Source organism: Eurytemora carolleeae, unplaced genomic scaffold (assembly GCF_000591075.1).
Source record: "Eurytemora carolleeae unplaced genomic scaffold, Eaff_2.0 scaffold130, whole genome shotgun sequence".
Lineage (NCBI taxonomy): Eukaryota > Metazoa > Arthropoda > Copepoda > Calanoida > Temoridae > Eurytemora > Eurytemora carolleeae.
Genome location: NW_019397116.1, coordinates 300,228 through 313,777, shown reverse-complemented (window position 1 = coordinate 313,777; position 13,550 = coordinate 300,228). Strand labels below are relative to the sequence as shown.

At 31.7% G+C, this 13,550-nt stretch overlaps 1 protein-coding gene across 1 annotated transcript; it reads right to left on the bottom strand.

The window, feature by feature from the left end:
- Window positions 1-3,155: 3,155 nt before the first annotated feature.
- On the bottom strand, window positions 3,156-10,183 carry LOC111712007 (uncharacterized). The gene is made up of 3 exons (XM_023486516.1): window positions 9,865-10,183; window positions 6,804-6,860; window positions 3,156-4,497 (listed from the first exon to the last, which is right to left on the bottom strand). Exons 1-3 carry the CDS (start codon window positions 9,909-9,911, stop codon window positions 3,474-3,476), a joined length of 1,128 nt encoding a protein of 375 aa, XP_023342284.1. The 5' UTR covers window positions 9,912-10,183; the 3' UTR covers window positions 3,156-3,473.
- Window positions 10,184-13,550: the final 3,367 nt, after the last annotated feature.

Genomic DNA, 13,550 nt, shown 5'->3' with positions numbered 1-13,550 from the left:
TGGTTTTATACATCAATCAGCTGTGTTTTTACATTTATCAGCAGATTCTTGACTAAAACTATTTGCCCCAAAGGCAGTTTGAGTGTACATATTTTTGAAAGTAAAGATTTCCTTTAAATTATAAATTTTGTTCAATAAACTACTTATTGTACAATTTACATTAAAAACATTTCTTCTGATTTGTTTTTATTTAAAGCTTCAAATATATTCAAGTATTTAAGTATACTCTTAAAAATGTAATCTATAAATCTGAACATTTTCTGGATAAATTTTACTTTTTAAAACTTTTCTTTCAAAATAACTTTTAAATAAACGTTCTTTGGAAGAACTTTACAAATTGCTGCAATTCTCGGCATTACATTTTGTATCATAAAATACATCTTTAATAAATAGTTGATTTGAATCGTTATATGCCTGTATAAAACTATCCTAGAAATTTGAACAAACAAAAACTATTTTTGAAACAATAATCTTCTTGTATGGTTTAGGTTTCTTAATTATTATGTGATAAATGTGAGCGTTTGTTCTCTCTCTCTGCGTGTTTGATAAAAAACGACATTTTCTATTGAATATGTAAATGTCGTCTTTTCTTGTTTTTGATTTAAACAACTTTGCTTGCCGCGAATGATAATGTTTTAAATGTAATCAATCGGAATAAATATACATCATACTTTAATGTTTTTTTTTGTATAAAACGTTTATCTAATTATGGGCCGTAGAAGTAATTTTAAATAACTCTCTATGACCTGCCCGATTCACAATGGTACCCTTTTAGGAGGGAGGGGTGGCTGCACCCAGGGTTTTGGAGTAAAATGTGTAATTTTATCTGACCTTTTATGAAAGTCCTTTAAAAAGGGTACTTTAAAACCGAATAATTGAATAAATACTCTGCTATCCCTTTTTAACTTTTTTGAACAGATGTTTGCAGGAAACAAGACAATTTCAGTCCAAGTAGCCTGTGGCGATTATATAGTTTAATTAGCCAAACTGACGACAATTTTTTAGCTTGTACATTAAACATTATTGTTAAATGTAAACAAAATCTTTTTTTTAGCTAGATACATAATTAGGTTTCATTTGAGCTGGTCTAATACATCTCAACATCTTTATAAGTTATATTATTAAAAGTTTTTTTCAGGAAAATTCAATTTTTCGCCTAAAACAATTTTTAATTGATTGGTGCCATTAACAAATGCGTTTTTACTCAACAGTCGCAAAACAATTTTATTACTTTGATAGCTTAAGTACATCAAAATTAATTATCGTAAATAATTTAGTTTTCTGACTTAAGCTTTCAAAATATTTTTTCTCCAATATGTCAATATATTATCCTACAGCCAATTCTATTGGAATATTAATGAATAGAAACTTGGCCCCGAAGCCACGACTCACGAGTGCTTATCTTCTGATTTTGTCTATTGTGCCTTTTTTCCAGAACATTTCCCCTTCGTAGATTTTCTGTTTGCATAAATTGGTTAGTTGCTTAATCCTTAGGAGGGAACATTTTAGATTCTGTACAGTGATGACCAGAAAACTCTGGCTCAAGTTTTTACTTTAAATAGTCCAAAGAACATTAAACACAGCAATTGTGCAGTGTTAACAGACTCGTTTCGCATAATAAGTGAATCAATAACTTACTGGTGAAGCTATTTTCTTTGTAACAACATCAAATGCACTTCAGAATTGCTTTAATGTCGTCTTCCTATTCTTCAGTTTTCTGGTTATCACTGTACTCAGATTAAACTTTTGTATAGTCCTGTATTAAACTTGGGGGGGGGGGGGGGGCGCAGTTCCCGCTGGGACATTAATATATTATTCATTCTTGATAATTCAATGCTTTTTAAGGATACCGTTGAAATTTGGACATGCCATTGCCACGCTTACGAAGATTCTTTTTTTGAAGTGTAGGGATACACTTGACAAAAACTTGACATAAAATAAACAGCGTCGAAATCATTTATTCTCTAAATCATTTTTTAATAATGAATACAAATAATTTTTTAATTTTTGTCTACAGGTTTGATAGAGGTAATGCCATTCTTATGATGATTCCGATGGTAATTTTTATTATGAAAAAGTTTAAAATTAACATAATTTGTTTTCCAGATATTACTTTACAAAGGGTTTTATAATCAAGAAATACATTTTAATAATTCAATGTTGAAATAAATACTTTTTAAGAAGGTAAAATATAAATCTTAAACACAGAGAAAAATGTTCTCCAAAGATAACCGTCAAAACTGTGACTGTAAAGAGGACTATACATTTTTTAACGTGTTTTAGGAAGTCTTTAAAGTCAAACAACACAAAAAAATTTTTTTTTAAAGTTCAGATTGAATCATAATTTTGTAACAACACAAAGAATACAGAGTTTACAGTATACAATTAACATCGCCCAATAACACAATAAGAACATTTATTTATGAGAAAATGCACTTTTGGAAAAACCTCAAGGTCTAATTCCAAATATTTAGCGGAGTTTTCTTTTTTCATTGATTGATTTCCTAAAATACTGTTGGAATGAATCATGAATATAAATAGGCTGATTAAATTGTCAGTGAAGTCTGAACTTTAGTGGGTAACCCTGTACATCACGAGGTAAAAAAATAAAGAATCATAAATTTAAGAAATACGAATAAGATCGTAATCAAATTGTTGAAGGATAGGTTGATTATTTAAATTTCTTTTTTTTTACAAAAATAAACTTTTTAAAAATCAATGGATAATATATTGCTTCACAGATCTGTGAGGACTAATCGGTCTGAAGTTATATTTTTCCCTGATAATTCAACTAATTGTGTGGACTCTGTTTTGGCTTGCAGAATAGCAACAGTTTTGCTTCTACATAGGTGCAACAAAACTGTATATTCTGCAGTAGACATTTCTTTCTTGATATTTCTTGATTCATGTGATTTGAGATTTCCGATTTCCGTAGCAAATTATTTATTTTTCCGGTTTCCGTTAATTTCAATTAGTGGTCTCTGTTATTCTCGATATTTCTAGATTCTGGTATCAGTTTAATTATATCTTAGAATCTTGGTAAAAGGTTGTCTTTATACCTGGATTCTGGGAACACTTCATCCATAGTTTTGGAATTTTGTGACAGAACGCTTGTATTTCTGGATTCTGGGAACAATGCATCCTTAGTTTTGGAATTTTGTGACAGAACGCTTGTATTTCTGGATTCTGGGAACAATGCATCCATAGTTTTGGAATCTTGTGACAAAACGCTTGTATTTCTGGATTCTGGGAACAATGCATCCTTAGTTTTGGAATTTCGTGACAGAACGCTTGTATTTCTGGATTCTGGGAACAATGCATCCATAGTTTTGGAATCTTGTGACAGAACGCTTGTATTTCTGGATTCTGAGAACATAGGATTTCTATTTTCGAACTATGGAAACCAGACGGTTACAGTAACAATTCATCTTTAGTTTTAGATTGCAGTAACAGTGCGTCTCTAGTTTGATTCTCTATTTCTGGGCCTTGGTAACAAGTTCGTCTATATTTTCTAATTTTGTTAACAAGATGTCTCTATTTTTAGATTCTGGTAACATTTCATCTATATTTTTTAATTTTGGTAACCTTACCTCTTCTGTTTTAGATTCTGGCAACGTTGCATTGATTTTTTCGATTTTTGGTAACAGGTCATCTGTATTTCTGGATTCTTGTAACCTTGTAAAATGTCCAAAGTCTGTCATCCTATTATTGGTGGAAGTTTTAAGGGTTTCAAATGACTGAGTATGCTTTTCTATACTATCAACATTTTCCACATTTTCTAGTCTCGGCATTAATGTGGCATTATGACTTTTAACATTTTTAGCCACATCTGATGCTTTACCTCCAGTATTAAATATCTGAATTTCTGATTTTTTATCTAGCATAGGTAATTTTTCTAGAAATTTGTCAACTTCGTAAAATTCTAACCTCAGCTGACTTATTGATTTGGGAATTTTGTATAAGTCTGACTCCAAGCAAGGATCTTTGGGAAAATATGATTTCAAATCTATTTCTAGTGATGCCTCAACTTTTTGTTCCAAAAGGCAAGGAATCACTTTAACTTCTGTTTCAACAAGTTCAACGGGATCTAGGATAGATTTTTGTTTCGCAATATCTTCAGGATTAGGATCGAAATCTAGAAAATTACAGCTGTTAAAATCTTTCCGATGTGTCAAATTCATGACATTATAAAAGCTGTCATCCATCTCTAGACTTCTAACACCTTTTCTGTTCAAATACGGTCCCATCGTTCTTCCATATTGTCCTCCAATACTGTTTTCCCAGTCAACGTTGAGAATTTGACTGTTTCTGTGGGCCTCAAAGTGGACTTCGCGCTCGGAGTCCAGTCTGAGATTGTGAGGGAGGTCCAGCCTGTGAGAGGACTCCAGTTTACAAGAGTAGTCGGATCTATGAACAGTGGGTCTGAATCTAGGATCTGAACCATGTCTCACTCGATGACCACTTCCATCCTGGGTGTCCAGCAAACCACGTGCAGTTCTAGAATAAACAAAACGATAAAAATCTGTAAAATTATTTTTTTTAATTTCATACCCAGCAAACATAAAAAATTTTTGTAGTGCCTTTTAATAGTCCAAAAACCTCAAAAGTTTGAAAAAAAAACTATCCGATTCAATGCTCATCATTGCACTCAACTACTAGGCCATTTGTTCAATGTCCTCTGACTGAAATTCTGATGATAAAGATGTCAGGTAAATAATTATGAGGCTTGTTCGTCATCTGACTAGTAAAGCATTGCAATGTTGATACTAATCAACTAAGTTTTTGTCACAAACTCAAATTTTTAAACCCCAACCTTTGCAAACCAATGTTGTAGATCTTGATATCATAAACTATGAATTTGAAAAATCAAATGTATACACTATCTGATTGCAAAGATATAGGGTTTAGAAATTTTGAATTTGTGGCAAAAAATCAGTGCCTTTACTGAAATCAAAGTCAGATAAATTCTGCGACTTTGTGAAATTGCAGAAACTTTAATGTTGTTCTGTGTAAAATGTCTAAAGTAACATCTTCTTCAGCATGTTCCCATCGCAGGGTGGAGAATATTGGTTTGTTGGGTAGCAGGGTGGAGAATATTGGTTTGCTGGGTAGTAGGGTGGAGAATATTGGTTTGCTGGGTAGCAGGGTGGAGAATATTCGTTTGCTGGGTAGCAGGGTGGAGAATATTGGTTTTCTGGGTAGCAGGGTAGAGAATATTGGTTTGCTGGGTAGCAGGGTTAAAAAAATTAGTTTACACTTCAAGTGGTGTGATGTTATTTTTAGAATTCTAGAATTATTTCCGTTTCCAGCAATATCTTTAATTTATTAATATATAGTCATATATATTTTTAAAACAATCTCATGAGCTACTGAATTATTTTTGAAAATTTTTAATAGTTTTGCTGCATTCTAATAAAACATTATCATATTCCCTTTAAAACAATTATGTTCAGCTCTCAAAAGAATTTACATTTCAAATTATTTATGTTAATTTATTTAATTTTTTTTAGGATACATCTTTTAATAAGTAGTTTTTTCACATTTAAACCCAATTTTTTAGAGATAAAAACATTAAGTTCTCTGGCTTCGATGACCAGTCAGATGTTCAGAGTTGTAAATCGGACATTCCCCATTTTGAATGGAGGGCCACTAGAGATTAAGCTCAAATAATGTCTGTGTAATCTGTATTCGTGTAATCTGTGTTCTTTCGTTGTGTTTGTGTGTGTGTGGTGTGTGGGGGGGGGATGCTTAAAAGCAGCTGACTGGATTAAGTCAGTTCGTTTACAATGTGTAAACGAGCATGATCAGCTAGATGGACCCATTCAAAAGTTTTGAGTGCCGGAACCAGAGGAAAAGTTGTTCAACACTTTACAAGGAACAATGTAAAGAAGGATTCATTTAATGGGACAGTTCAGGAATTTTTCTGGTGTATTGGACAACACATATTTGGATTATAAGAAACCATATTTGGATTACAAGAAACCATATTTGGATTATTAGAAACCATATTTGGATTATTAGAAACCATATTTGGATTATTAGAAACCATATTTGGATTACAAGAAACCATGGATTACAAGAAACCATGGATTACTAGAAACTATATTTGGATTACAAGAAACCATATTTAGATTACTAGAACCCATATTTGGATTATTAGAAACCATATTTGGATTATTAGAAACCATATTTGGATTACTAGAAACCATATTTGGATTACTAGAAACCATACTTGGATTACTAGAAACCATATTTGGATTACTAGAAATCATATTTGGATTACAAGAAACCATATTTGGATTACTAGAAACCCTATTTGGATTACTAGAAACCATATTTGGATTACAAGACACCATATTTGAAAGCCGGGACCGTTTACACACCCTTGACCCTTCAGTAAAAGTAAATTCAACCTAAAGTCAGACCGCGTCAACCTTGTTGCACCGGCTAGTCATATTGAGTATCTGCTTTATTTACCCAATGTCCGGGCGATACAGTACAAACGGGGAACGGGAAGGTTGACCCGGCTCAGTAATTCAAATGTACTACGGCTGCCCGTGTGCTATAAGAGAGGTCTGTTCTTTTCTTAGGGTGCCAAGCAACTGATAAAACTGTGGAATACTTAGACAATTGTTAAACTTATATTATGATTTTAAATAGTCTGCACAAAACATGCTTTGTGCACAAACCAATTCTTCTTAATAAGAAACAGTCCCAATACTTAACAGTAAAATTTGTGCAAACCATATTTTCCTCTTACAGAAAATAACTTTAAATTAAATAGTTTTTCTGCATTTTGTTACCTTGTTCTATCCGCAGGTCTTCTCTTGTATCGTGTTGAGAATCTCCTTATACTTGACCTACAAATATACAAATATACAAATATACAAATATACAAATATACAAATATACAAATATACAAATATACAATATACAAGTACACAAATATACAAATATACAAATTACAAATATAAAAATATACAATTATAAAAATATACAAATATAAAAATATACAAATATACAAATATTCAAATGGACGGATTTAAAAAAAACTGTCTTTTATCTTTAGTCAAAAATTTATCATTTTATTAATGTGTCAAAAGCTGGTTCCATTGAGCGCCGGCTCAAATCTCGAAACACTTAATACAATTTTAAGTAGAACCAACCATGTTTGAGCCGCGTCTCAAATTTGAGACACTGCTCAAATTATTTAAATTAGGCCTTTGGGACCGAATTTTATTACATGGAGAGGTCGCTGAACTGCCTATCGCTGGTTCAAATCCTGAATCGCCGATTCAAATTCTTGTGATTATTTAACTTTAAAAATGTAATTCAAGAAATAAACCGGCAGTATGTCCCTCGGTAGTTCAGCGGCTGAGTTCAAATTTATTAAATTCGGTCCTTCGACATTTAAATATGTCAGTTATAACAATTACAATTAAAGCATCCTTGACCTTAGGTACATTTAGTAAAAAAACTACTAGAACCCTACTATTTCTGTTTACCACTGTACACTGTACAGGGTACAGGGTACGTTGGTATAGGTGGTACGGATTATAAAATCAATTTAAACTAAATTTACAATAAAATATTACTTCAAAGAAACTTTTACAAGTTAAACCATCAAAACTTTAAATTCACAAAATGAGGAAAATGAAACATTTCATCGCTAAGTTTAAGCCAAAGTTGTTATAATTCTACAAAAACACATCTTAAAGCAGGCATGTTTTAATATATAAAATTTTGCCATCAAACAAAACAGTATATTTAATTTTGTTTTTTTTTCACGACCTGCTTATTATGTTAATATGTTTTTTTATAAAGAAGATAAAAAATATTCTTTTTCTTTTTTATAAAAATATTTGCTTTTTCAGGCCTCGCTGCTTCATAAAAATTCCAAATATCGAAAACCGTTGAAATATCAAATATTTCTTGAATATCAATGTCTTTAAATTGTAACTTTTTTTAAGTTCAAGAAAAAAGCTCGTTTTTTGCAAAATTACTTGTTCTTGTTTGATTAGAATATTCTTTAGATTTACAAAAAGAGAAGATCTAGATATTCACAATTCTAAAACTTTGAAGTTATTATTTTCCTTATTTTGATAATCTAGATTTTTGACATTTTAACTTTGAGAAGTTTCAGTCTCTCCTTTGTATGTCTAGTTTAAATTGATTTTATCTTCAGAGAATACCAAGGTTGTATAATAAGGTTGGAAACCCTCGATGCGCTCCAATGTACGGAAAATGTCGTTTACTAAAATAGATAGATATTGTATTTCATGTTGAGAATGGACAAAATGAATGTATTCTGAAAATCTTTTGATTTACTAACATTGTATGAATTGTAGCTAGCATCATGATTAATAATAATTTCAATTTATAATTACTTTTCCTGTTCAAAAATTTATCCTTGAATAGATCCTGTAATCCCGCAATTTATTCAGATGTCGTCTTTGTTACAGCAAGTATCTCGGAAGAAATCCATATATTTTGTAGCAAAAGCACAAGAAAGAACACGGGTTTTGGGATAATCTAAATATATAAATGGACTCTAACAGCCATACAGAAACAATTTAGGGGCTCCAGCAGCACCCCAAAACCTTAATTTAGTCAGAGTAGCATGTTGAATAATCCTATTATAAGAGTTTTCAATGAAATAGTGGGTTTTTGGTCGAAATTCTTAACTAAAACATAAGATTTAAACAACTTAGAGACTTCTTAAAAATAGCCTGACATAAATAATAGGTTTATGGAATGAACTCATTTTGGCTGCCCCCCCCCCATAATACCCTATCTGTGTGACGTCATATTAGGTTTTTATTTATTTATCTTAGGAGACGAAATTTTCCGTACATTGGAGCGCATCAGGAGTAACAAACCTTATAATACAACCTTGGAGTTTACAGAGTAAATCCCAATGATAAAAGGAATGGATCAAATGACAAATAGATTATCAACTGCAATAGGTGGCAACAAAGAAATGAACAAATTGTACACGACTTCGCAAGTGTCAAATATAACAAGAAAAACTAATTTTTCTCACAATAGTTGATCTGTTTTCCAAGATTAAATAAAAAAGTGTAAAAACAGAAAATAAAGAACACTTAAAATTGCACTTAATTATTTTGTCGGACACAAAAATTGAAATGACACTTATGATGTCAGAATACAACTGTACTGAGAGTGTACAAATTCTATGTTGCAATCTATTGTATACTAGAATCTATTTGGAATTGATAATATAACAAAATTATTTGATGTATCGTATAGTAAACCACTTTTGTACTCAATTGTAGGGCTCGGAAACGATAAACAAATGGCAGTTATTGAAATTAACAGAAATTTCTGATAACAAACTAAACAAATCCGTTAATTTTCATAACGGTATCAAAAGAAATGAACCATTCATGAAAAAAACTAAGAAATCGGGCAAATTCCATTGATTTGTATGTTTTTTCTTTTCATTTTTTTTCAGTTTAATTTTGGTAAGCTATCCAAAAATAGACAGAAGATATTTAAAAAAGCAACTCACAGTGATGCCAAAAGTCACCTTTGCAGAGATACCTCAAAAAACCTGTTTTTAATAGGTTGCCATCTTGAAAATACGCATACAGTCTATTTAAAAAAGCACACTGAATTGTGAAAAACGAACAATTAATACTTTATGATCAAAAGAATTTAGTCTTTGTCACAATCTCAAATTTTCTAATATCTATATCTTTGCAACCATGTGGATTAAACCTTTATATTTTTAAACTAAGATTATTTGATCTAACAAAATTTATAGCTTGAAAGATTTACGACATTGTGTTGCAAAGAATTAAAAGTCAGAGTTTGTGGTAAATCCTCAATTCCTTAACAAACCTAAATTGTCCCATTGGTACCAGAGAATTTCGTCTCACTCGGTTCATCTATAATAAATTATTTAAAGGGACTGTTGACCTGGTTTTAAGTGACTTTTCAGTTTAGAGCAGTATGTCCGATTCACATCAGTATTTTTAAGTTCAGAGCGGTATGTCCGATTCACATCAATATCTTTAAGTTAAGAGGGGTATGTCCGATTCACATTGGTATCTTAAAGTTCATAGCAGTATGTCCGATTCACATCAGTATCTTAAAGTTCAGAGCGTATGTCCGATTCACATCGGTATCTTAAAGTTCAGAGCGGAATGTCCGATTCACATTGGTATCTTTAAGTTCAGAGCGGTATGTCCGATTCACATTGGTATCTTTAAGTTCAGAGCGGTATGTCCGATTCACATCAGTGTCTTAAAGTTCAGAGCGGTATGTCCGATTCACATTGGTATCTTTAAGTTCAGAGCGGTATGTCCGATTCACATCAGTATCTTAAAGTTCAGAGCGGTATGTCCGATTCATATCGGTATCTTAAAGTTCAGAGCGGAATGTCCGATTCACATTGGTATCTTAAAGTTCATAGCAGTATGTCCGATTCACATCAGTATCTTAAAGTTCGGAGCGGTATGTCCAATTCACATTGGTATCTTTAAGTTCAGAGCGGTATGTCCGATTCACATCAGTATCTTAAAGTTCAGAGCGGTATGCCCGATTCACATTGGTATCTTTAAGTTCAGAGCGGTATGTCCGATTCACATCAGTATCTTAAAGCTCAGAGAGGTATGTCAGATTCACATCAGTATCTTTAAGTTCAGAGCGGTATGTCCGATTCACATCAGTATCTTAAAGTTCAGAGCGGTATGTCCGATTCACATCAGTATCTTAAAGTTCAGAGCGGTGTGACCGATTCATTTTGGTATTTTTAAAGGGACCGTTCACTTATTTAGGTAATTTCATTGTAAACTAAACAGCCTTTTCGCTGTTGATTGGTATTAGTCTTACTTTTCAAAGACAACTGTAGCCGGAGAAAAAGCCGATTTTTCATTCAGAATTCGAGCGGAACCCCCAAAGATGAGACTTTATAGATGATTGTACGGAATTAGTTTACTCTGTTATCTTGCATTCAGTTTTCCTTGTAGACCAAAACTGGATTATTTCTCTGCTGAATAATTTGTTAAACCAACAAATTTCACAATTAAATGCAGAAACCAAAAATCATGCTTTAAATCATAATTTTTTAGAGTTTTGGGTCGTCTTTACAGTCTTACTTTGCGGAAAACCCTGTATCTTAACATTCATTGAAAAAAAAGCTCCTGAGCTGAAAACTTTAGAATGAGATATCCTTAATCCCAATTACTTAATCTGAGTATCCAATGGACACACTTTTTATTTTCGTCTTAAACCGTTCTTTCTTGGATATAGTAGAGAAAAATCAATCCTGTACATTAATCTTAAATGGCGCGCAAAATTTCAAATTTATCGGATTTTTATACACGACTCTGATTGGTTAAATTTTATACACTTTTCAGGATACAAGTACAAGATTAGGTTTGTTATTAAGAAAAAGAGAGGATCAAGCATTAATCTCGATATCAACCATTCTAAAGTTTTCAGCTCTGTGTGCATCACAATTTGAAAAGAAAATATTTTCAAAGAAAGAAAAAGTATTTATGGTTTGAAACCTTTAGCTTTGCTGGTTAAAATGATAAAAATAAACATTCGATGTTTTTACAGAATTTAAAGTGAAATAAGTTAAAATTCCAAGTGAAAACAATCCTTCTTCTTTTTTTTAAACAAGCAATTATTTTCAGAAGACAATTATGTTTTAGTCACAAATCAATCACCTCTCTATTTCGAGTGTGTTAAGACCTAATAGTAAGTTACCCTTTCAAATACAATCATAATACTAGCAACAAACAATGTTCGGAACTTTATTTCGATATTATCAACTTATCAGTTTATAAATATTTACTCCGCTCATTCAACAACCTTAAACTGTATCCTTTACCATTTGTGTTTCTTAAAGTTGATCATTTGCTATTTTTTTTTATTAAAACAAATACTCGCATTTTGTAACTCCAGAAACATTGTAATTAAATCATCCTTGTTTCAGGTTTGAAATATATTTTGCGACTAACAGTTTTAACACATCGGAGAGAGTCCTAGAGAAGCTTAATCACCTCGTGTATGCCTTTACAATCCCTTTAACACTTTCACGATGGGGTGGGGGTGATACAAATCTATAAAATATGATACATTTTCGGAGAGCCCTTGCACTCTACTTAATAATCTGCAAAAAATCAGCAAACTTGCAAAAATTCAAATATTTATTGAAAAATCCAGTTATTTAGCAAAAAAGGACAAAAACAAAAAGTGCGCGAAATATGATAACTACACATTTCCAGCAACTTAAAATATGCAAACTTTTCTAAACCTAAATAACTGTATTCTCCCGTTCATTTATAGTACCGGGTCGACTTTAAAGCAGCTTAAGCAAGCAGTACCACACAAACACAGACTATATAAGGCAAAAAAGGGTCAGAACGCTGAATGAATCATGGTCCCATAATATGTATCACGTTCCCCTATCTCAACTCTAAGGGGGGGGGGTCTATTTTAGACAAAAAAACCATTAGAATTTTATCACTCGCATAGTTCTTCAAACTGATTCGTACTCTTAGCTTAATTATTTCAAATTTCTTAATTTTTACTTAAAACTTCTAGATTTTGATATTTGGCCCGAAAACTGATACTTGTTGAAAATATTTGATACCTTAAAATGATTATTTACGTGAATTCATCATTGTTTCAAAATATTCTAAGTTTTAAATTTGGATTTCTCAAAAGTTTTTTACAAAATATTTAGATGATTTGTCAGTAACCTTTAAGGTATTTAAACAACAGGCAGTAAAACTGATTTCACAAGTCCGATTGTTCTTCGGTACCTAGGGTAAAGATCGTTTTTCGGTTCGTTTTTAAAAAAACGATCCATTTTGGAATTTAAAAATCGAAAAACGATCGTTTTTTTAAAAAATTTCGCAAAATAATTTGAGATTTTTTTCAGGAAGATAAGTTTATGAATGGTGTCTAAAATGGTTTTTTTATCAAGAGAAATAATCTGTCCTAAGTTTTTTCTCATCTTTAAGGATTTTCCGACCAAACAATGTATTTTGTCTTTAAAAAATCGTTAAGGATCGATAATGAAGGGTCGTCGTTAACAATCGTTACGAAGAGTCGTCGTTAACTAACGTTAACGGCCCACAGCTCTTCCTTGGGGTCTTGTGAGTTGCTGTTTTGAAAGTAGGCATTTTTTACAATATAGAATATGTACATTTCCGTTGTGTAAGTATTTATATGAAATCATTATAAAATTGTTCTTATCAATGTTATATTGTACTTATAATACTTCAATCTATTTTAGTTAAACCAAACTCTCTTCTCCCCTTTCATCTGTTGTTAAACTGTAAGAAAATCTACCAAGTAAAGAATCAAAGAAAAAACAGTTTACATAGAGAGAGTAGTTTGAAACTGGTCATCCAAAGGATATCAACATAGTTGCCACAAAAAAATCGGCCTGAGAGACAGACATACAAAAAAAGCAGACAAGTCAAATATATATATATATATATATCTGAAGGGGACCATATACTAATATATGACAAGGATAGGGTAGAACAGTCGAAAATATATATATA

What these genes read in the sequence shown, in the direction of transcription:
- LOC111712007 (XM_023486516.1), bottom strand. Translation starts at nt 9,911, where the DNA reads ATGAACCGAGTGAGACGAAATTCTCTGGTACCAATGGGACAATTTAG. An exon ending in GTACCAATGGGACAATTTAG is followed by an intron (nt 6,861 to 9,864) that starts GTTTGTTAAGGA and finishes GTATATTTGTAG; the next exon opens with GTCAAGTATAAGGAGATTCT. An exon ending in AGACCTGCGGATAGAACAAG is followed by an intron (nt 4,498 to 6,803) that starts GTAACAAAATGC and finishes TGTTTATTCTAG; the next exon opens with AACTGCACGTGGTTTGCTGG.